This window comes from Zootermopsis nevadensis, unplaced genomic scaffold (assembly GCF_977971745.1).
Source record: "Zootermopsis nevadensis isolate Lab colony 2312 unplaced genomic scaffold, Znev_1.0 Znev_ptg000011l, whole genome shotgun sequence".
In the NCBI taxonomy this organism is placed as follows: domain Eukaryota; kingdom Metazoa; phylum Arthropoda; class Insecta; order Blattodea; family Termopsidae; genus Zootermopsis; species Zootermopsis nevadensis.
This window is the reverse complement of record NW_028259143.1, coordinates 34,983-58,171: the sequence shown is the minus strand read 5'-3', so window position 1 is coordinate 58,171 and position 23,189 is coordinate 34,983. Positions and strand designations below refer to the sequence as shown.

Genomic DNA, 23,189 nt, shown 5'->3' with positions numbered 1-23,189 from the left:
CTCAGGTTTTGTGACTTGCATGTGGAAATTCAGTAGCTGTTGATTTATATTTGTGCAAGAGCTTATCGCAGTGAAGAAGCTAGAAGTAAGCAGCTAGGGTTACAGGTTGTAATGTTGGTTATGTGGCCACCGCACCACAGTTGCACACTTTAGATTCCTAGTGACAAAGTATTGGGTGTTCGTAGCATGCCTCACAATGCCACAAGGAAGACCTCTGGCCCTCATGCGATTAACTTGCCTTCCGAGGAGGTGTACAGTTATAGATTTAGTGTGAGTGCCTTGTCTGTCTGAAAGAGGAGTTTGAGATCATGGGATGTGCTGAGTGGCAACTTTCATGTGAACTGTATCTGTAGTGTGTGTGGACTGGTATCAAGGTGTCACACGAAGATATGGCAGACCAATTTGTCAGAATATCAGTGTTTCAGAAGATCAGTTGTATGCGTGATGGGGAAGCAGCTTATTTGGAGTTGGAGATGTGAAGAACCAGACAGAACGAAGCACCTGGAGTGTTTGTGACTTGGATAAGGAATTGCATTATTCAGGTATGTTAGAGAGTAGAGTTTCTTTGCATTCCATAGATCCTTCTTAGGACTAAACCAAAGGATGGAGAACAAGTCATTTCATACAATACACTTAAACTTCAGGACTTTATTCAATATACATAAACCTCAGTACTGTTGACACAATTACAAGAACGTGTTTCACATATGAATGTACATAACCTTCAGATTCTGCAATTCAAGTATGAAAGATAATTTCAATGCAGGCTTGAATACATTTATATCATAATTTAGAGTTCTAATTGTTGGTTGAAAATTATTAAATAACTTGACACGTGTAAAGTACGCTCCTCTTTAACGTTTAGGAGGGTTAGCATTTGACACATAGAGGTCATGTTTACGTCTTATAATTAAATTTTGTACATTGGTGCAGTCACATTAAGCCAACCGTTGTCAGGTTACCGTTATACTACATCAAGGAGATCTTTAATTTCCGCCTCGAGTGCGAAATGTTTATCAAAGTAATGGTCGGGAGGAGAGGTTTTCACACGCCAGATTGCCTCCACTCCCTCTCAATGTGATACATTGGCAATACCAAAATTTATAAATCACTCAAGTCTTGATGAAGTAAGGTGTACCAAATATCATCTAATCACACCTCCCTCGTTTATAGAAACCAGATTAATATGCTTGTGTGCTCACATAGGTACAGACAACAAGAGAAGGCAGGCTGGTATAGTAAGGAGTCTTAGGAAAATTAGTCAGGACAGTGGATAGCAATGTAGAGTGAAGTCCTGGTGTGATGTTCTTCAAAATGTAAAATGCAAAATGTAAATGACTGTTTGCCAGAATTTGGTGTGGGGTACTGCTTTGATGTATTTGGTTGGTTTCTTTTTTGACTCCAGTTCTTTGGTGAAAGATTGTTGACCAGCAAATGAAATGATGTATGTGTAGTGTGTTGGTGGACCACCTTTGCTGCTCTCTCATAAATATATTTTTGCATAACCCCCTCCTTCTCTCATCTTAGGCTCCCATATCCCACCCACGAAACCCTATCTAATTTTTTAGAGGGCAGAAATCGGGAAGGTTAAGCATACAAAACCAAACCCGTTTCTGCCCTCCTTTTATTTCTACAACTTAATACTACTGTAAGAATCCGCTGGGTCTTGAACTGCCGATGTCATCCGCCGCAGTCTCGTACGTTGCCTCTTCGGCTACGAGGCGTGTGGTACCTTAGGATTCAGGTTTGATCACTTATGTCGATGCAGTACGTAGTTTATTGGGTTTGCTACTATAATTCGTTGTGGTCAAGTTTGCAGATAGAGAAAGCAAGTCCGAAGTTGGTTAGATTTGTTGCGTGAATCTAGTCTTTGAAGTCTTGGATCAATACTGATGTTTGCATTTGGAACACATTCAACAATCTCCTGGAATAACAGTAGTGCAAGAGAAACCTACAATGCAACAATAACCACAGATCAAAGTGCAACAGTGAGATTACACGAAGAATGCCTTTGGAATGTCGGTATACTTGAAAGTGTTCACCTTGCCAGTCTTGTTAGAGATTAATATGAACAAAAATGGTTGTAGTAGCAAGTTTCTGGCGTTACGAGACTCACCACATGTGGAGAGAACTTCTTATTATAGTCACGGAAGGCAATGATGAGACCCTCGCCGGGTTCGCTTGTCACGGCCACTTGCAGCTGAAACGGAAAGACTTGTTATGCATTTCTGTTGCTCAAATGTACCTGAATTGTTATTGTCCTACAGGAGCAGTTTCTAAGACAGAACTGTGTGACTATGTTAACAGAAACCCAAAAAACATTATAAAACAAGAGATAAACTTAGGAATTTTACATGATTACAGGCTTTGTGGAATATGTATTTGTCGAGATGTTCTGGAAAAATGAAATGTATGCAGAAATTTGATGGTGAAACCTGAGGAACACCACTTGGAAGACTTGTAAGAAGTTTGGAGATTAATATTCAATTTTAGCTTTGATGTTAGCTATATTCAGTCCTCAGTTCATTTTAATTATGAGCTTTGAATATCAGAGAAGCAGACAGAAACAGGTATGGTGTCCATAGATGGATTTTCCAAGTAATATTTAAATGTTTCAAAATGAAAATTATTTTATCAATCTGAAGAATTTGTGTTTTATGCTCATTATTTTACAATGACTTCCTGTACATTCTAAATATATAATTTAGAACCAGCACAATGGAAATTACAAACAATTCTATAAATTTTGACCACAGTCCATGCAAGTGATAACTCACTTCAGAGGCATCCTCTGTTTGTCTGTAGTTGACTTCTGCAGCTGTGAAGTTGAAGTATCCATATTTCCTTGGTCTGACAACTACTACATGAGATACATTTGTCTTTATGTTACAAGGAAAGCTTATTATTTAATCAATTAACTTAGTGATTTTAGACCTTCATTCATTTGACATTTCTGCCTGGCAAAGGAATAAGATCCTGAGTCCTAACACAAAGTCGCCAAATATGGTGTGTGTGCGTGTGTCTATCTATCTATATATATATGATTTGGAAGAAAAGTGAGAATCACAAGACCTTCCCAGAACTTTGTGTAGTTTTTTCAGCAGTTGTATTGTTCTCCAGGGCAGTGAAGTCTATGGAGGGGGCAGAGGATAACCTTGGTAACATACAGGAACTGCTGAAGAATGCGGTGTTCTTGCGACAGCAGATTAAGTACGAAGAAGCTCGCAGGTGAGTGTTATTGTGAATGTTGTGGACGTGATTTCTGTGGTCTGTCTGTGCCTTCTCTCAGGGTTCTTCCCATTTTATTCATATGTGAACTGAATGTAAGATGAGCAAATGTGTTTCAGTTGGAAAAGAATGTACTATAGCAAGTACAGAATGCTAAATTTGTGGGTTACCTGTGTTTTAGAATACATGAAGGAAATAGGGTTTGGGGAATTTGGGACACAAACTTGTTTTATAGCAACAGGAAGGAAGTCTGTCACTAGTGTAAATCCCCCATAAATAAATATCTCCTATGCGTAAGGAAAAAATGATCTGAATTGTTGTGTAGTACATGGACAAAACTATTCTGTGCAAATCCTCGTTTGGGAAGGAGTGATTCTACCAGTAAATTATAGCAGTGTGGTGTTAGCACTCCTGTTTCTCAAATGAATTACGTCCTATGCACAAGTCTCAGCAGGGGATTTGCTGTCCTGACTGAAGAGGTTTTTTTTTGTCAGTTTCCTCAGATCTTCCAGTTGAATCTGATCATAGTGTATCAGAATATGCCAGTTGATCCAGTGGTTTTTGAATGACTTATAAAGCAGTCTTATTAATTAAGTACGCTGCATGTGTATGTCCATCTAGCCTGATTCAGTTACACAGCAGTTGACTGGTTTTTGTGAAATTTGGTGTGAATATCTACCATTTCAGTTCTCTTGATCTTCTGTTCATTTTAACTTTGTCATCTGCCATTACTGAATTGAGTTTTGAGGTTCTTATGATAGTGAATATGGAGGTGGCTGTCTTGCAGGTTGTTGCACCATTTAATGTAAAAATCAGTTTGTGCAACGTCGCAGGCAACCATCTTTGTAATGAGTTGTTTTGTAGGACACTAAATTAATTTTATTGCTCTGTGGATCACTGTTTCATTCACAGTAGTGTAGAATACCGGTCAGACAGTGTGTTAGTGATTTTTCACCTTTATGTAGCTTGCTGTGATTCTTCATGTGTGTTAGAATTGTGTTTTGTTCTTGTGTGCTGATCCAAGAACATTTGGATTGGCATGCGCATATGCGCAACGCATGTGATTTATGTTGCATGTCTTGTCTGTGTAGGCTCCCCCACTAATTCTGTGAGATGCCAGGTAATTGCTGCTTCCTGCTGTTTATTATGTTGGTAGTATATTATGGTAAGCAGTCACTACATGATCATGATGAAATTGGGGATATCACATGGCCTTAGAATTGTTACTGTGTAGGAGAAAGAGTGCATGGTCACATGGACAAAATGTTTCATTGATACAGAGGACACTACAGAACAAGGGAACTGTGGTCCTATAAGTGGGAAATATTAACCTGTCAGTGTGGGCTGTGTCGAATGGACGTCTTTGCACGGTGTGATAGGTGCCATGTATGTTTCCAACATCAGAGTGCAAGAAATGACTATATTTATTCAATTGTGAGGTGATACTGAACTGTGCAATATCGTTATACTAAGAGACAGTATATTTAAGACATTTATTTCCTCTATTAGGTTGAAGGCCAGTTCATGCTTCATTGTTCAAAGTTCCTGCTTTTGGAAAAGTTCTTAATTACAGATAATAATGGCTACTTATTTCACCTGCTGTTTTGTGTGGGTGTTAAACTTGGTGTCTTGCACTGATGTCTGTGATGAGCAGAATACATGTAACTAAGAGAAACATACAGGCAGCGAGAGAAAATTACATAATGAGGAGCTTCATGAATTGTGCTGTTTTTTTGGGAAAGTGTTCAAATCAAGAAACCAGTGGGTGGTTGGTGTTGCCCAAGGAATGTAGTGGCACTTCAGTATTAGCAGTGGATAGTTATATAATCAATATTGTTTGTGCATGTTTTTTTCCCTTCAAATTAGCCATTTAATTACTATGTATTTGCATCGCTGTTTGTTTAATTTTGTTCAGATTACAATTTCATGTCTTGGATCCTCCATTCACAATAATCCTAATCCCATTTAGTATTAAGTAATTTGTACGGTTGAAATATAATTATTAAATAGCCTACGAATCAATTAGTCAGTTCATTCACCCTTTTAGCCACTTGATCTCTTAATCACAGTCAGGCGGCTAAGCAACCAGTGGATCAATCAACTGCTCATTCTGTTCAAAGATATTTGTTCGTACAGGAACAAGAAGGAGTCATACTAAATTAAGGGTTTGGTGCAGTCTTTACTGTATGATCTACTATTAGCTTCTCAAGGACTCTGCTTCATGAAAATTTTATTTACAATCACAAAATCATGTTTAGATCTTCAAGGACACTGGTTGACCACAGTTTGTTGGGAACAATACTGGTGATTCATGGTTAGGATCATTTTGGTTATATTTTGAGGATAAAATTCATATTTTGGGTATGAAATTCTTACTTGAAACTACATTTCTCGGGCATTTACAGTGAATCCTTCATTTAGTTCAGATGCCAAAAGTGGTGTTCTGAAAGTGCAAAGTTAAGAGCTTTCATTAAAGATTTCGGTGAGGAATATTTTAGTTCTGATGGAACAATTCTGTTCTGTAAACTTTGTGAAGTTAATGTTACAGCTGGTAAGGGATTTAATGTGCAACAACATTGTGATATGGCAAAACAAAAATAAATTGAGCAAGCAGTAGGCAGGTCAGGTTTCTGTTGCGATATGAAGTGAGCCTGCCAAGTGTACTGAACATACTCCACTGATTTCCTGGCAAGCAGTAGGCTGGTCAGGTGACAGACAGCTTTTCCCCGAGTAAAATCCCAAGGATCAATTAAGCTTCTTCTCTCAGCTATTCCCAGAAAGACAAAATGCATTCACTTTTAACTAACACAAATGCAAAAATAAACAGCATTCTGATGACGCAGTTGATTGAACATGTACTTTTGTTCTTGGGGAGGGGGGCACACCACACACACTTCTGAGTATATAAATGTCACTTATCAATGCCGTAAACGCCTCATGGCGTTTATTTATTTGATTCCTCGGGAATCATCGACACACAACCTCAACCGTTAAACGAGAACACCCTATCATTCCGTAACCTGATGACAGCCCACCTAGATCGCTGTTCGCACACACAAACTTACAGCACCTCCAAGACTCCGAAGACTAGATTCACGCAACAAATGTTACCAACTCTCTCTCTATCTCTGCGCGAACTTGATCACAGCGAATTCTAGTAGCGAACCCAGTAAAATACGTATTGAGCGGGAAACAGCAGGGCATCGATATATCAGGAAGATCCAGAATCGTAATCTTGTAGGAGCCTGGTAGCCGAATGGATAGCGTGCTGGCGTGCGGAGGACGACATCGGCGGTTCGAGACCCAGCGGATTCTTACAGTAGTATTAATTCTTACTTAAGTATTAAGTTCTAAATATAAAACGAGGGCAGGACTCAGGACTCAAAACGATTTCTGATTTCTGATTTCTGCCCTCTAAAAAATAATTGTGGGTTAACGGGAGGGTGGGGCGCCTAATATGATAGAATGAGGGGGGTTATGCACAAATATATAAAAGGGGGCTCAGTTGGGGGTATACCAACAACATACAGACATCAAAGCATATGAGTCGAAAAAGAAACAATACAATCCAGCGAAATAAATCAAACCTGCATGCTTGTCATGTAAGCTGTTGAGTGTGTTCGCAGACTGACTTGATATCAGAATGACTTGATATCTGAACAGGAAACCTGATGGGACAATGAATGAAGTGTGTAATTACCTGACCTATAGGATGTACTTTAAATGTTGTGATTGTAAGCGTGAGATGATATGTTGACAGAAGTAAATGCAGTTTGGGATTGACATTATTGCTGTTTCCAGTTGGTATAGGTATCGTTTGTAGGCGTGGGTGGAGACTATTTGTGAAGTGATTTCGGTTTTTGTTATGTAGTGCTGTGACCGGAGCTGCAGGGGTATTTTCTGTGCTTGTGGTTAATTTTGAGTCTGCTGTGTTAAGCAAGGATAAAGGTTTTAAAACTTGTAAGTTTGGCGTGTGGTGTTTGTTATGAATTTGGATTTGCTTGCAAAAATCTCATGCCCAGTAGATGACAGATTTGTTGATTTATTTGGCTGGATTTTTTCTTTCGACTCAAGTGCTTTGAACATATTTTGGTTAAAGATTGTTGATTGATATGATGTCTGTTTGGACCACCTTTGGCTGCTCCCTCATAAATATATTTTTGCATAACCCCCTCATTCTGTCATCTTCGGCTCCCCACCCACCCGTCCGTTAACCCTCAATTATTTTTTTAGAGGGCAGAAATCAGAAATCGGTTCAATCCTGCCCTCGTTTTATATTTAGAACTTAATACTACTGTAAGAATCCGCTGGGTCTCGAACTGCCATTCGGCTGCCCTTCTGTTTCCCGCTCAATACGTAGTTTACTGGGTTCGCTACTAGAATTCGCTGTGGTCAAGTTCGCGCAGAGAGAGAGAGAGAGAGAGAGAGAGAGAGAGAGAGAGTGAGTGAGTGAGTGAGTGAGTGAGTGAGTGAGTGAGTGAGAGAGAGTGAGTGTGTGTTGGTAAGCGTGAATCTAGTCTTCGGAGTCTTGGAGGTGCTGTAAGTTTATGTGTGCGAACAGCGATCTAGGTGGGCTGTCATCAGGTTACGGAATGATGGGGGTGTTCTCGTTTAACGGTTGAGGTTTATGTGTCTCAGACTTTTCCTGCGTAAGACGTAGTTTACTACTCTGCTATGACAAGGAGGTCGGATGAGTTCGCTGTTTTTCAGACGTTGCCGTCCCTGCCTATGATAAAATGGCGTGGGCGTTCTGCTCCTCTGTATTTCTTTGGTTGCTAGGATGCATTCTGAGTCCAGTGCAGATTTACTCTCATATATATTGCCAGGGCGTGGAAGTTAATTTGAATTGATGTGTGTCATCTTTCCCTTGTGTGAAGGACGTAATGTGTGAAATATTTTGGTTGCATGGAGGGTTGGTTTAGTTGGCCAGTTGATTATTGATGAGGTGTAGAGTGCATTCGTAGTAGCAGTTACGACTGGTGTCACAATGCGGATATTTATTTTGGTATTTGGTATTGTTTCAGGTAGGAGTGCCTGCAAGCATGTGGGATACTATAGCCGTTGCCCACTTTTGATTCCTAGTGACCAAGTATGGGGTGTTCGTAGCATGCCTCACAATGCCACAAGGAAGACCTCAGGCCCTCGTGCGATTACCTTGCTTTCCGAGGAGGTGTACGGTTATAGATTTAGTGGGAGTGCCTAGTCTGTCTCAAAGAGTAGTTTTAGATCAGGGGATGTACTGAGTAGCAACTTTCATGTGAACTGTAGCTGTAGTGTGTGTTTACTGGTATCAACGAAGACATGGAGGACTAATTTGTCTGAATATCAGCGTTTCAGAAGATCAGTTGTGTGCGTGATGGGGAAGCAGCTTTTTTGGAGTTGGAGATGTGAAGAACCAGACAGAACAAAGCACCTGTAGTGTTTGTGACTTGGATAAGGAATTGCATTGTTCAGGTATGTTAGAGAGTAGAGTTTATTTACATTCCATAGATCCTTCTTAGGACTAAACCAAAGGATGGAGAACAAATCATTTCATACAATACATATAAACTTCAGTACTTTTGACACAATTACAAGGATGTGTTTCACATGTGAATGTACATAACCTTCAGATTCTGCAATTCAAGTATGAAAAATAATTTAAATGCAGGCTTGAACACCTTTAAATCATTTAGAGTTTTAATTGTTGGTGGAAGATCATTAAATGACTTGATACGCTTATAATACGTTCCTTTTTGACGTTTATTAGGGTTAGCATAGACTATAGAAAAATTATATACTTGTAATTAATTTTTATTTTATTGTTGAGATTTGTCAAACTCCACTTACAAAATAAAAGTCTAGTCAATGATATGTTGGTGTCCATGAAACCCAAAGGTTCTGGAAATAAATATGACATGCGCCCACAAAATAAAAGTCTAGTCAATGATATGTTGGTGTCCATGAAACCCAAAGGTTCTGGAAATAAATATGACATGCGCCCACAAAATAAAAGTCTAGTCAATGATATGTTGGTGTCCATGAAACCCAAAGGTTCTGGAAATAAATATGACATGCGCCCTGATGTGGAGAAAAGGTGTTTAGAGTATTACAGTAAGTGCAGTACTTGAAAGTTACTGTAACTAAAACATTTGACTTCCCTTACCAGTGACTCTGGCCTGCGTTGTCACTCGTTATAACTTGAAACTGTTGCTTGTGTTTTCCAGGTTGTGGAGACAGCATGTATTGCTCTGAAGTCAAGCACGACGGATCCGTTACCGTCGTCAGTGCTGGGAAATAATTTGCTGTTTCTTGGTGGCATCCCTGAATTTTAATGAAGATGAGAATACAGTGCAGCAGCTTTTCTCCTGTCCAAGGTATATAAGAGCAGTTGGAGGCAGAAGAATATTGTAAAACTAACCTCATTCTTGATATTAAAAAAGTGTACAAAATAAAAGATGTTTTTCCAGCCTGATGGTACTAACATGACATAACAGATTGTTAATCACTGGCTTTTCAACGCAGAATTGTAAGCGAGTCCCATGGCAGTCTATGAGGCACTGGTATAGATCTTTCTCTGAGCACCCAGAACTCATTATTTACTGGTACAGTGAGCCTGTTAGAGGCTGTATCACAATTAGTTTGTGTTTAGTATCCTGCCAGTACCAGGAGGCATCTGCACGTAATGTATTTCTTTCTCATATCATAAACCCAGATTTCCCATTTTCTCTGTCCCTTTTACATCAGTTGCTGATTTAGGAAGCAGCTACTGCATTGGCCACTGTTGTGACCAACATTTTGTACACTGAACATTAGGATGTGAGTGTAATTATCTATACTCATTGTGATTCGCCGTTGCAGTTCTGATGATCCGCATGTGGAGATCTCCGCAGTCCATGGGATTGCGTGCAGATTGCAGGATAAGCAAGCCAGAGCCACTCACCAGATGGCAGTCACAGGCAAGTTCATCCATTTGAGTAAATTGTTTAATAAACTTATTTTCTGAATTGCAATGCCATTATTGAAAGAAGAAGACCTTTTTTCCTGAAAAGTAGTAAATGGTTGAGACTACAAAGAAACAATGAAGAACGTGATTTTTCTTTGCCAGTTTAAGGAACCACATTTTGAGGCTGACCTCCACATTGTTCTATAATTGAGAATGCATGGAGTGTACCTCCATGCTCCCACTGCCTCATGGCATTGCGCTTAGTCACAAGGATAACTGCAGCTGATATAGCGAACCATTAAATGTTTAAAAATCATAATATCATAATCTGTGTTGGTTTTCTGTAAGTCCAAGTGGTGTTAGAACCCAAAGACCACTGTGAGAACCTGAAATCTCTCTTAAAACCACATTTAGTATGTGAACTTGTTGAAAGCGTCTGCTTCATATCTGGAAAAGCCAGTAAGGCCTGTTGTGTATGTTGGTAGGAGTGTTTGTTGCTGCAGCCATGAAAGAGTTACGACGGTGTGTTCCTTGTTTGTCACTACACAATGGTGGCGATATCTCAGGTAGCTGGTGAGTTCAGTTTTATAAATTTAGATTGTTCAACATTGAAACAATTTATATTACTGATGGTGAAGTTTCCACCTTTGCTTCCAGAAGGTATGATAAAGTGGCATGGTGATATGGAAAAAAAATCTAATTGCTACGGCTACCTCTTGCCCCTTGTCGGTTGAATTCACCTTAGTAGTAGAAGTGCTACAGATGTTGGCTGTGTTGTAGTGGCTTGCCATTTCTTAATCTTTCATTTAGGTCCTTTCTCCATGACATCAAAACAGGCGAACCTGAGGGGCATGGACCGACTGGTGTTTGTAGACTCCCTTGCTGTCATAATGGGGCACGAGGAGAGGGAGCCGTGTATCTTGGAGACAGCGATCAACATCCTCGGCTCCAAACAGACGGCAAGCGAACTGTTCGTTAAATATCCACTGAATCAGTGGCAACAGAAGTTGCGTGGGACTGACGTGATGTGTGTGAGTTGTAGAGTTTGTAGTTGCAGTATTATGACGTGTGGAATAATGGCCCACTTGGCGAATGCTTTAAATTTGCTGGGGGGGGGGGGGGGGAGGAAAGAAAGGCTCCAGTATGAATCTGTGAGTGAGGGAGTTCAGAATTTGTCAGGTCGCTGGTTGTGACACTGTCGTGACCCGTATTTAAAGTTAACTTGTGAATGGGTTTGTAATGAACTTGACAGAATTTGTCTTCTGAAAATGGAAGGTGCTTGTTCATTGGCTAAGGTAGGAGTGTTAACTGCTTGGTGAAGTAAAACTGTGTGCTCTTAGAAGAGTGTGATGTCTTGATTTCTTGAATGTGACTGTATTTTCTCTTTCTGGGAGTAGCAGATTACGAGAAACAGAATGATCCTTCAGATTCTACTGAGCACCATGCTGTTTGTCACGTGACCTGCGTACTGCCAGCCAGACAAGCATTGAAGTACGTGCGGCAACAGTTGGCGGACCGACTTGATGTCAGAAGATTAAACCTGCTGGGACAAAGAAGGAACATCGTATCCGCAAGAAACTGATATCAGTCTGAACGAGGCATTCGTTGTGTGAGTACATGAGCATTAGAATGTATTTGATGTGGTTGTCGTGTGAGAGAGATGAGTCTGTCCAATTTTATTAGGTACTTCAGATGTTGTGAACTTAAATGTGAGATTTGATATGTTGAAAGACCTATGTGCGGTGAGAGATTGGCATAATTGCAGTATCTGTGGTATGCTAGAGGAATTCATGATTCTCTAGTGAATATATTGTTCATAGGACATCAAAATTGGAGGTTAGGTATAGCTTGTAGACGAGGGTGGTGACTATTTGTGATAAGGTTTTGTTAATGAGTGGTTTTGTTACATGTGTGATGTGTGTAGTGCTGTGGAGCCTTTAATGTGATGTGTTTACTAATTAATAAGTGAGTAATTGCCAAGGTGAGGAATTTAGTTTTGTTGACGTGTGAGTATTGTGCACAGTGACCGGAGCTGCTGGGATATTTTCTGTGCTTTTGGTTAATTTTGAGCAAGGGGATCGGTTATGAAACCTTTAAATTAGGTGATGTGTTGAATGTGATTGCATTTTTTTTCTGGTAATAGCTGCAGAGAAGAAGCTTGATTGATCCATGGGACTTTACTGAGGTTGAAGGATGCGTCACCTGACATGACTACTGCTTGCCAGGAAAAGAGTGGAGTATGTGCAGAAACACTATGGTGGCTCACTGATATGACGACAGGAAATCAATCGGCTGTTATCACGAAGGACCTCATGTCTGCGAGAGATTTATCTCTGTGTCAACTTGACATGCATTGTGTAAGTATACGAGAAATATGATTATCAGATGTGCTAATTCATGATTCACACAATCAAATTCTTTGGCAAGATAGCGAAATATTCCACCAACATGCTCTTCATTATTTAGTTCACTTAAGATTTTGTGTGTAAAATTCAATAGCACGTTGTTGCATGTCTTTTTGAAAATTTTTTAGAGAATGCCGTTGGTAATGAAACTGGTCTGTAAGTAGAAATACCTGTCAATTTAGGTAAAGATCTTGTTTATGTTTACAAGATGTTTTGATATCTGCATTGGAACAAGTTTCACAGTTTGAAGGACAGTATTAGGGTGTGGTGTGGAGTACTGGCAGACCTAATAATATAAGGTGTCTTAACCTAAAATAGACCCATGACAAAAAATGTCTTCTCAAAATGGAATGTGAATTTATTTGGTTTACATGAGGTGTAGGGGCCGTCAAAGACATGTATTTCTTTAATTATTTGATGTTAGTATTCTACCATACTGACTAAAAGACTAGAAAAGAAGAGTGATGGGAGACGACCAATTTGGATTCAGGAGAGGAAGAGGAACCAGAGATGCCATCGGAGTTATGAGAATAATTTCAGAGAGAGTTCTCGATGTCAAGGAAGAAGTATGTGCCTGCTTCATCGACAGGAAGAAGGCTTTCGATCGAGTAAAATGGAAGAAATTAATGAGGATCCTACAGAGAATTGGAATTGATTGGAGAGATAGAAGACTAATCGAAAACCTGTACATGCAGCAGAAAGTCAACGTGAGACTGGACTCAGGAGACACCAACAGCGTTGAGATAGGTAGAGGTGTAAGACAGGGATGCTGCGTATCACCACTTATTTTTAACCTGTACGGGGAATGGCTTGCCAAGGAAGCTGTGGAGACTTCAAAATTGGAGGAAGATCATAATGACTGTAAAGTATGCAGACGACTTGGTAGTATTGGCGAAGGAAGAGGAGGAATTACAGAACATGATGGACAAGTTAGTGGTAACAGGTAGAGAGTATGGAATGGAAATCAACATTGAAAAATCAAAGGTAATGAGGATGGCACCGAGAGCAGAACCATTGAACGTTGTAGTTGGAAACCAACGGCTGGAGAATGTGGAGAATTTCAAGTACTTGGGAAGCATAATCACGACGGACGCCCTATGCACCAAGGAAGTAAAAGCAAGGATAGCCATGGCCAAGGCAGTTTTCCGTCAAGAAGAGGATACTTCTCACTAACAAGTTGGGATTGGAGATGAAGAAGAAACTAGTGAAGTGTTACGTATGGAGCAGAGACCTGGACACTCAGGATGAAGGAACAGAAATACCTGGAGAGTTTTGAAATGTGGTGTTGGAGAAGAATAGAGAAGATCAGGTGGACGGATCGAGTTACCAACGAAGAAGTATTGAGGAGAGTCGACGAGCAAAGAAACATTCTGCAGGCGATTACACGAAGGAAAGCTAACTGGCTCGGACATTAGGAGAAGGAATGGGTTACTGAGTGACATCATCGAAGGTCAGGTTGAAGGAAAGCGAGGACTGGGAAGAAGACTGATACAGCTAACCGACGATCTGAAACAAGGAAAGAAGATGAAGTTCCAGGAATTAAAATGAGAAGCTGAGAATAGGGAAAACTGGAGAGCTCTTTTTGGGCAAAGCAATTGACCTGTTGTAAGACAGAACACTGAATAATAATAATAATAGTATTCTACCATGTTTTCCATTGGAGGTAGCTCTGCCTTCATTTTATGTGTTTGGCATTGGTATTTTAATTTGGTCAAGAAAGGGGCTTTCTAGGATAGGTAAGATAGCTGCCCTATCTCTCGGTGAGAGACTGAGGCTGAGTTTCTCTTTTTTGAGAGAGTGTTTTATTTATTTCTTGTGAGAGGTTGAGATATCGTTTGAGTCTTCGTTGTCGTGGATTTGAACTTTGTAAATGTTTGCTCATGTTTGATTCTTTTGAAATTGATATTGTATTTATATCTCGTTATCATTGTTCATTTACATCCAGTTTACATAAAATGGGATTGCCGGTGGATGTAATGACACCAAGAACCTCCCCATTTTAACTTCAGAAAGGCCGATACTGTTAAAAGGTTTGTTTTCTTTCCATTTTATCGATGTCATTTCTGAGCATTGGCGATCGGTGGTTGGTATGTTTGACTTATATTCTGTGTTTGTGTTTCATGTACGCCAGTGCATCGGACACGTACCAGTGGACGCGGCGTGTTCTGGACGGGACTCGAAGCGAAGGGCTCTTTGTGCGTGTGTTGCGGTATCGTTCATTAGCTTACTTTGAATGGCGTATGGTGCAGTACTTGGTGCAACGTGCAAAGGTAGTTGATTTTTTCGATCAGGTAGAGTTATTATTGTCTCTAACGGAGTCCGACGAACGCAAAGGAATTTTGAAATTTCATTCTGATTTGAAATCAGACATTGACATGTGCCCTCTGTTGGCTGTTTAGAACGGTCAAAGATGTAGGCAGATTGCGTGTAGCCCCATTAAATGTAGAGTATGACACACTCTGAGTAGGTAAAGTATTGAGTTTGGTTGACCACGAGGCTCACCACGGCAAGTGTCAGCCTCAAGGAGAGACTGAGGCAGAGTGACTTATTTTTTAATTTATTTTAAGAAGCAGAGATATGGATGGAAGGAAATTGGTTGCATTGTGCATTTCGCTCTGTTTACTTGCCCCCTGGACCACCACCATGAGGCACGTGGAAGATTGTGCTGTCAATTTTGTTTTTTGGCGAACACTTCTCAGACATTTCCTGCATAAGACATAGTTTACTACTACTCTACTATGACAAGGAGGTCGGAAGCGTAGGCATGTATCCATCAGCCTTTAGTCTTTTCTGCTTGCGAAGAGGCACACCTACTTTCTCACATGTCACGCCACCTCTACCGAAATGTTCACTAGCATATGTATGTTTTTATTGTGGATTCGTTTGAATCAGGCCACCCGAAAAGGGTCACGGTGTAGTTTGCGTATGCTGCGTCTTCGAGATTTTCAGCTCTTGGAGGATAGCTTGGATTTACTAGGAGTAGGAGTAGCTGCGTTGGAATCAGGCTAAAAGAAAATGGTGATACATCATGTTCTGTAGGTTATAGAAACAGCAAGGTACGTGCTCTGCGTGAATAGGTAGCAGGATGCTGGCTCACTTGCATGAATTGTTGAGGGTGCGCCGTGTCCGTAGTTGGCTACGATCTCAGGTACACACTTTCGTTCGGCTATCCCGCATCTGCAGGGCTTAAGAAGTCTGGGTTAGAGTGCGTCAGTAGCTGGCCATCAGGCTAGTGGTCGACATGTATAGTTTTGTTGGGCGATGCTTCGTCCATGCCAGGCGACTGGTTGACGTGAATATCTTGCTTAGCCTAGGCTGCGTCTGTAGCCGTGTGCCTTGTCAGTTGTATGGGTTTGTTTGGTAATGCTGCATGTGCAGTGCTGTACCAGTTAGGTTTATGTTTGCTTGCCTACTTTGTGTCTGAAATAGGCCACCACTGTAGAGGTTTGTTATTAATCCTAGGTTGCTGCGGTAGCAATAAATCTTTTCACGTGCTTAGTTTGGCCCAGCTGTGGCCGTAGAAGGCAACAAGACCACAGGCAAACATTGGTCAGTCTGGGTTGCGTACATAGATTCCTAGTGGCTGAATAAATCACAGGTTGGGTTGACAAGGCTCTGTCCGAAGAGATCGACTGTGTTGAAGGCCGCGTCCATAGCAGCTTACTGCCTTACTTGCATAGGTTTGTTGTGTCAGGCTTCGTCCAGAGGAGGATAATTTGTAACGTGGATATTACGATAGTACTAGGCAGTGTCCTTTGCTATGCTGCGTCCGTAGCTGGCTAATTGCTCACTATAATTGATATCTTAGGAAGTCTATCACAAGAATGATTGAAAGAAAGTGATTTAAGAAGAACTGGAGTGCACGGAAGCACAGAAAAGAATGTTTAAGAGCACATGAAATTTTGAAATATAATAAATTGTTTCAAATACAGAAAAATTGAATTAAATTAATTCTTAACGTTTAATTTAGATAGAAGAAAAATAAAGAAATTTATTTAACTTGTTCACTTTACTATGGTAATCTTTAAGCGTTAAAACATTTCTGGCAAACACTTATTAAAGTTGAAGTAGTACATTATGTTCATGAGATGGGAAGCCATAAATGCAACAGATGATGCTTACATACACATTAACAGATCACTCTTAAAGATATTGTGTGTCTATTAACCGACTAACAAAGTTCTAATTCTTCCTTCTACTGGTGATGGGTTCCTTCTGTTGCTTATGCATGGCCGGCGCACTGTAGCAGTAACATTAAGTGATCTGTAAATGTGTTTGTATTGTCATTGCTTCTTGTTTGTGCGAGGAAGCAGACAGGCAACTTATTTAAGAAGATACAAGATGATTTATAGTACAATACAACTGATAAAGATACAGAAGGAAAGATGCAATTAAGTAAAACTGAATTTAAAATTGTAGTATCATACAGTTGATATGTAGTTATGATAAAGTGAGGTCTGATGACAACTCCCTAAAATGCTACATTCTTAGAGGCATAGGTTGGTGTGGCTAGGCTACGTCCACAGCAAGGTACTTTCTCGAGTGTATTGGGTGATTGGGCTATGCTGTGTCTAAAACAGGCTACCACCTGATTGGCATAGGTTGTTTACTTTAGTGTGCGTCCAAAGCGTGAATAGGTTCTTTAGCCGAGGCTGCATCAAGTACGTGGGAGTCGTATGTTGGTCAAGGCTGCATCTGAAGCAGGTTAAGGCTATCGGTAATTTTTGCGAGGCAAGCGAGCTACATCCTAGCGTGTTTAATTTTCTGATAGTTGGCTGCGTTCTAAGCAGGATACAGGCTCAATTGCATAGATTGGTTGGAGTAGGCTACGTCCGTCGCAGGTTACGTGCTCAGTTCCAGATATGTTTGGCCATACTTTTTGACGTGAAAACGTTCGAACATTCGAACTAGAATATAATAGTGACGAAAATTTAGAACTCTGATGTGCGTACCTTCAGAAATTCTTTAAACTTGAACTAGTGAATAATTTGGACAAACCAACCACGCAAGGGAAAACTTGTATAGATTTGACATTTGCAAGAGGTATTCAAATAATTTCAAAGCCATATGTATCCTACTTCTCATACCACTACCCTGTATTCAATAAATGTAAGTTGCAAATGAATTAAACGATTCAAAACAAAAATTTTGTTTAATTTCAATATACACAATTTTTTCTGCAGCGATCTGCTCTGTTATGGGCATAATTTAGTTTGGCTGTGCTCTATGCTCAGGAGGCTTCTTACACATACTTGACAGGTCACCACCATTCACCGACCTCACTACGAACATATGTTGGTTAGGCAAGGCTTTGCTCGAAGCAGAGTTATTTTCCGTAAACCGCGTACGAAACAGATTACTGGGAGATGGCTGCGTCCGAAACGGGATACTACTGCATACGCTTTATTTAGTTGGGCTAGGCTGCGTCCACAGTTGTCTTCATTCGTTCGTCTAATCCGCTTCAGGTTGGTTGGGCTAGGCTGTGTCCGTAACAGCATACGTCCTTAGTAACTTAGGTTTGTTGGGTTTGGTTGCGTCCAAAGCAGGGTACTTTCTCATGTGGATGAGTTGATTTGGCTTGTCTGTGTTCTTAGCTAGCTACCAGTTCAGTGGCATAGATATTGTTTGACTAGGGTGCATCTGTAGGTGGCTGTATATTTGTTGTGCTAAATAAAAGCCATATATCCATTTCGTTACTTTTATTTCATTCCCATATCGCAAAGAAAATATTACCCGCAAACGCAGACATATTCGTAATGCTATAAAGCGTTGCACTAGATGGTATACCAAGTTATTATTAAGGGTTCTGAAATCCTTGCTACTATTCTTAAATTTATTTTCAATTTTAGCTTCTCTCAGCAACAATTTCCCACTTTGTGGAAACAAGCAGCTATTGTTCCAGTTTTCAAAAAAGAAGACAAAACTGTTTCTGTTATAAACTATAGACCTACTACCATAATTAATAATGTTTCCAAAATATTTGAAATTATTGTACATACCATGTTTCTTATAATTTTAATTCTAAATGAATCCCTTGTCAACATGGTTTTAGTAAATCCAAATCCACCACTTCTAATCTGGTTACGTTTTTGGATGTATTTTCCCCTATAGCTTGTTCCCAGTCTCAAGCTGATGCATTTTATGTTGATTTTATCATTTATTTACTTCCATCATTTTGTTTTCTATATTACTCCATATTTATTAATGTTTTCTTTAAATCATTGCTTTACAGACTAATAATGAACATCAGATGAACCACGCCATATAAAAAACAATACCTTCGTTCTAATATATAAGAGTAATTCTGATAAGAACATCTTCCATAAACTGCATAACATTGTAAAGGATTGTAATTCGAGTTTTAAATTTACCAATCTAATTTATACCTGAAAACGGTTAAATATAACCGAAACATGTCGTAAGAGACGTTCCAATTTCTAAATCGATCATTCGATGCGGAACGTGAAATGATATTTTAAATATTTTATATTTTATCATCTTATTATAAATTGTGATTTGACATTTATCAGTGTTGTTTCGCATGTCTTACGTTTGCACAAACTTGGTGACTATGAACTGTCTGCTGGTTATATGATTGATTTCTTAGTTACCTAACCAGCAGACATTCGCAAGTACGTTATTCTGGAGTTTTGTCATTTCCTTTTGATTTATTGTCTGGTATCTTTCAAGGATCTGTATTAGGACCTTTGTTGTTTAATGTGCAATGTCATTAAATTGTAAGGCCATAAAGTCTCCTCAATATAGTTCTTTACTTTGAAAGGACGCAGAAAGCTTAAAGAATTAGAAAAATGTAAACTTAAAAAAAAATTGAAAAATTTCAAAATTTTTGGGTTTTGTGTTTTTTTTTGACAATTTCCAGCAATTTTAGTTTTTTCAAAAAAATTATGAAAATTTATGAAAATGTCGAAATTTTTCCCATTCTATACCTACCAGAAACGTTGAATGACACCCAGTCCATGCGAGACTCCGTCTGTGCAGCACCCAATCTCTGCTTCTCACGGTCTCGGCCGGGCTGCCCATGGGGCCTTTCCCGCGAAAGAGTTCCCGGCGACCGGCCGACCATTGTATCTGTCCCCTCTTCGAGGCCTGCCTCGCTCGCGGCAATCGCCGGTCGTGCCTTCACTAACACTTATTTTAAAAAAATATATAAATACGTACATAAAAATGTATGTATGCATATATATTGTTATTTTTATTCTTACCAAGTCGGTATCGCCGAGGGGTTTGTGGTGCCAAGCAAAACAGAAAACTACCGCGCGCCGTCTGACTTTGCCTCAGAACGGGACCTGCTGACTACGACGCACCGCCGGACATTGACTCGGAACTCGACCGACCAAGTAGCATGCACCGCACTCGCGCGCACACACAGAAGCCACGGCAACGTACTTTATGTGATTTCTTATTATATTATGTTTTTACTCTTTTTTGATTCTACAAAAATTTGTTATTCTCTCAAAAATATATATCCATATTTATATACACATGCGTATATATATTCTTAATTTTATTCTTATGTAGTCGGTATCGCCGAGGGACTTGTGCTGTCAGGCAACGCGGAAAGTAGCACGCACCGAAGAAGTTAGCCAGTCAGATATCACGCACCGTGTGACTTTGACTCAGGCAGCCAACTACCGCACACCGCACACAAACGAGACACGGTAAGCTGCTGATGTTTATTTATATTTTAATTTGGAGTTCCCCCCCTTCTCTTATTGTTTCATTCTTCGCACTGCGTCGTACATGGACGGTCGAGCTCTGCGGCTATGTCCCACGGTGCGTGGTAGTTAAGACAGTCGAGCAAAATCCGTCATAAATAAATCTGAATCTGCCTTCAATGTGTGGATAATGGCAACCCATATCAACATGAGTACCATCAGACATACATGAATGTACAAAAGAAATGTATTTAATCTCGATCTTATGTGTACATGGGATATACGGATGTCCGCACGTAGGAACGTTGAAACTTCGATATCAGCAGACGTGCGTGATTACACCAAACGCACTGATGGTAATGTTTGGCATGTATTGCCTTACGTCAGTGGTCCCCAACCTTTTTTTGCCCAAGAGCACATTTCAGAGTTTATGAGATCGTGGCGGGCGCCAACCAATTAACAAAGCCAAATTTCCTTTTCTCTGGACAAATAAGATATGGACACCAAATAATACACAAAACAACACGACGTTTATTGATACAAGAAACCACGCAATCAAAAATACGTACTTTTATAAGTACAATTATTATTATTCAAGTGGGAAGTTAGTGTGATGTTTGGCACTGCATTTCAGCGGCCAGTTTTTCAAATTTGGGAGAGTAGGATGATGTTGCTGCTCGCAATCGTCAAGATGGGCATTGGTACGTAGAGAACTGTGCTTTGATTTTATAATGTTCATGGTTGAACGGCCTTTATTATTCAGTATAACCTCTTTCCGTATCAACGCGGGCACCGCGTTGGGGACCACTGTTGTACATTATTTCGCCCTCACATCTTCATCAGTTATCAGAGTGATTATTCTCTTGTAACATTGATGTCACTGTTAGGTCAAGGTCATGACACAGACACTACCACTTCCAAGACAAGGCAGGGGTTTCTTTTAGCAATGACGTGCGTGATTCAACCGAGACACTACCAATTTTAATACAAGGCAGAGGTTTGTTTTGGCAATTACGTACAAGATTCACACACGAGATTACCTCTTCCAAGATAAGGCAGGGGTATCTTTTAGCAATGACGTGCGTGATTCACACAAGACACTACCACTTTCAAAACAAGGCAGGGGTTTCTTTTGACAATGATGTACGAGATTCACACAAGACACCACCACTTTTAATACAAGGAAGAGGTTTATTTTAGCAATGACGTGGCAAATCGTCCAAAAATCGAACAAAAGTAAGAATTTTTGAAAATTTTCAACTTTTAATTTCTTTCCGAATTTTCCGAAAATTTTTGGTTTTGTGCGCATTTCACAAGGTTTGCAGCGTTTTTTGATTTTTCGAAAAATTTGAAAATTTTTCCTTCTAAATTTGACTGTCCCATCCCTATCAGGACTAGACTCCCAAGTCTTGAGAAGTCACTTGTCCCAAGTCTTCAGAAGTCCTTGTCCCAAGTCTTGAGAAGTTCTTGTCCCAAGTCTTCAGAAGTCCCTTGTCCCAAGTCTTGAGAAGTCACTCGTCCCAAGTCTTGAGAAGTCACTCGTCCCAAGTCTTGAGAAGTCACTCGTCCCAAGTCTTGAGAAGTTCTTGTCCCAAGTCTTGAGAAGTGACTTGTCCCAAGTATTGAGAAGTCACTTGTCCCAACTCTTGAGAAGTCACTCGTCGCAAGTCTTGAGAAGTTCTTGTCCCAAGTCTTGAGAAGTTCTTGTCCCAAATCTTGAGAAGTTCTTGTCCCAAGTCTTGAGAAGTCACTTGTCCCAAGTCTTGAGAAGTTCTTGTCCCAAGTCTTGAGAAGTTCTTGTCCCAAGTCTTGAGAAGTTCTTGTCCCAAGTCTTGAGAAGTCACTTGTCCCAAGTCTTGAGAAGTCACTCGTTTTAAGTCTTGAGAAGTTCTTGTCCCAAGTCTTGAGAAGTCACTCGTCCCAAGTCTTGAGAAGTTCTTGTCCCAAGTCTTGAGAAGTCACTTGTCCCAAGTCTTGAGAAATTCTTGTCCCAAGTCTTGAGAAGTCACTCGTCGCAAGTCTTGAGAAGTTCTTGTCCCAAGTCTTGAGAAGTTCTTGTCCCAAGTCTTGAGAAGTTCTTGTCCCAAGTCTTGAGAAGTTCTTGTCCCAAGTCTTGAGAAGTCACTTGTCCCAAGTCTTGAGAAGTTCTTGTCCCAAGTCTTGAGAAGTCACTCGTCCCAAGTTTTGAGAAGTTCTTGTCCCAAGTCTTGAGAAGTTCTTGTCCCAAGTCTTGAGAAGTTCTTGTCCCAAGTCTTGACAAGTCACTCGTCCCAAGTCTTGAGAAGTTATTGTCCCAAGTCTTGTCTGCTTGTTTAGGGCTGTGCCTCACCTGTCTTAGCTGAATTAAAATTTTTTCGAAAATTCTTAGTTTTCTTCGCGTTTCGCGCCATTTGCCGTCGTTTTTAATTTTTATAAAATTTCGAAAATTTTTGAAAATTCTCAAAGGGGTACCCCTTTGAGAAATTTCAATTTTTTCGAAAAATTTCGAAAAATCGAAAAACGTGGCAAATCGTCGAAAAAGCGCACAAAACTAAGAATTATTGAAAAATTTCAACTTTTAAATTTTTTCCGAATTTTCCGAAAATTTTTGGTTTTGTGCGCATTTCAAAAGGTTTGCAGCGTTTTTTGATTTTTCGAAAAATTTGAAAATTTTTCCTTCTAAATTTGACTGTCCCATCCCTATCAGGACTAGACTCCCAAGTCTTGAGAAGTCACTTGTCCCAAGTGTTGAGAAGTTCTTGTCCCAAGTCTTGAGAAGTCACTCGTCCCAAGTCTTGAGAAGTCACTCGTCCCAAGTCTTGAGAAGTCACTCGTCCCAAGTCTTGAGAAGTTCTTGTCCCAAGTCTTGAGAAGTCACTTGTCCCAAGTCTTGAGAAGTCCTTGTCCCAAGTCTTGAGAAGTCACTCGTCCCAAGTCTTGAGAAGTCACTCGTCCCAAGTCTTGAGAAGTCACTCG

General features: G+C 40.1%; 1 protein-coding gene and 1 long non-coding RNA gene across 9 annotated transcripts; one reads left to right on the top strand and one right to left on the bottom strand.

Moving 5' to 3' along the window:
- Positions 1 to 633: 633 nt before the first annotated feature.
- LOC147874018 (uncharacterized) lies at positions 634 to 2,919 on the bottom strand. Its single transcript, XR_015534658.1, has 2 exons — positions 2,778 to 2,919; positions 634 to 2,200 (listed from the first exon to the last, which is right to left on the bottom strand). It is a non-coding gene; the product is annotated as an uncharacterized LOC147874018 (long non-coding RNA).
- A 100-nt stretch (positions 2,920 to 3,019) lies between these two features.
- Positions 3,020 to 20,414, top strand: LOC147874017 (transcription-associated protein 1-like). Of its 8 annotated transcripts, none has more exons than XM_087346960.1 (10): positions 3,057 to 3,228; positions 8,253 to 8,682; positions 9,435 to 9,584; positions 10,069 to 10,166; positions 10,990 to 11,184; positions 11,551 to 11,762; positions 12,297 to 12,510; positions 14,504 to 14,588; positions 14,690 to 14,828; positions 20,098 to 20,414. In XM_087346960.1, the coding sequence occupies exons 3-6, from the start codon at positions 9,542 to 9,544 to the stop codon at positions 11,611 to 11,613; spliced, it is 399 nt and encodes a 132-aa protein (XP_087203086.1). In that variant the 5' UTR covers positions 3,057 to 3,228; positions 8,253 to 8,682; positions 9,435 to 9,541; the 3' UTR covers positions 11,614 to 11,762; positions 12,297 to 12,510; positions 14,504 to 14,588; positions 14,690 to 14,828; positions 20,098 to 20,414. The 8 variants fall into 8 exon arrangements, with proteins under 8 accessions (XP_087203089.1, XP_087203086.1, XP_087203084.1 ...); XM_087346964.1 differs by lacking the exon at positions 14,504 to 14,588 and adding an exon at positions 10,639 to 10,719 and having other exon boundaries at positions 3,066 to 3,228; positions 10,964 to 11,184; XM_087346963.1 differs by lacking the exon at positions 14,504 to 14,588 and having other exon boundaries at positions 3,020 to 3,228; positions 11,554 to 11,762.
- Positions 20,415 to 23,189: the final 2,775 nt, after the last annotated feature.

What these genes read in the sequence shown, in the direction of transcription:
- LOC147874017 (XM_087346962.1), top strand. Translation starts at nt 9,542, where the DNA reads ATGAAGATGAGAATACAGTGCAGCAGCTTTTCTCCTGTCCAAG. An exon ending in CAGCTTTTCTCCTGTCCAAG is followed by an intron (nt 9,585 to 10,068) that starts GTATATAAGAGC and finishes TCGCCGTTGCAG; the next exon opens with TTCTGATGATCCGCATGTGG. An exon ending in TCACCAGATGGCAGTCACAG is followed by an intron (nt 10,167 to 10,989) that starts GCAAGTTCATCC and finishes ACATCAAAACAG; the next exon opens with GCGAACCTGAGGGGCATGGA.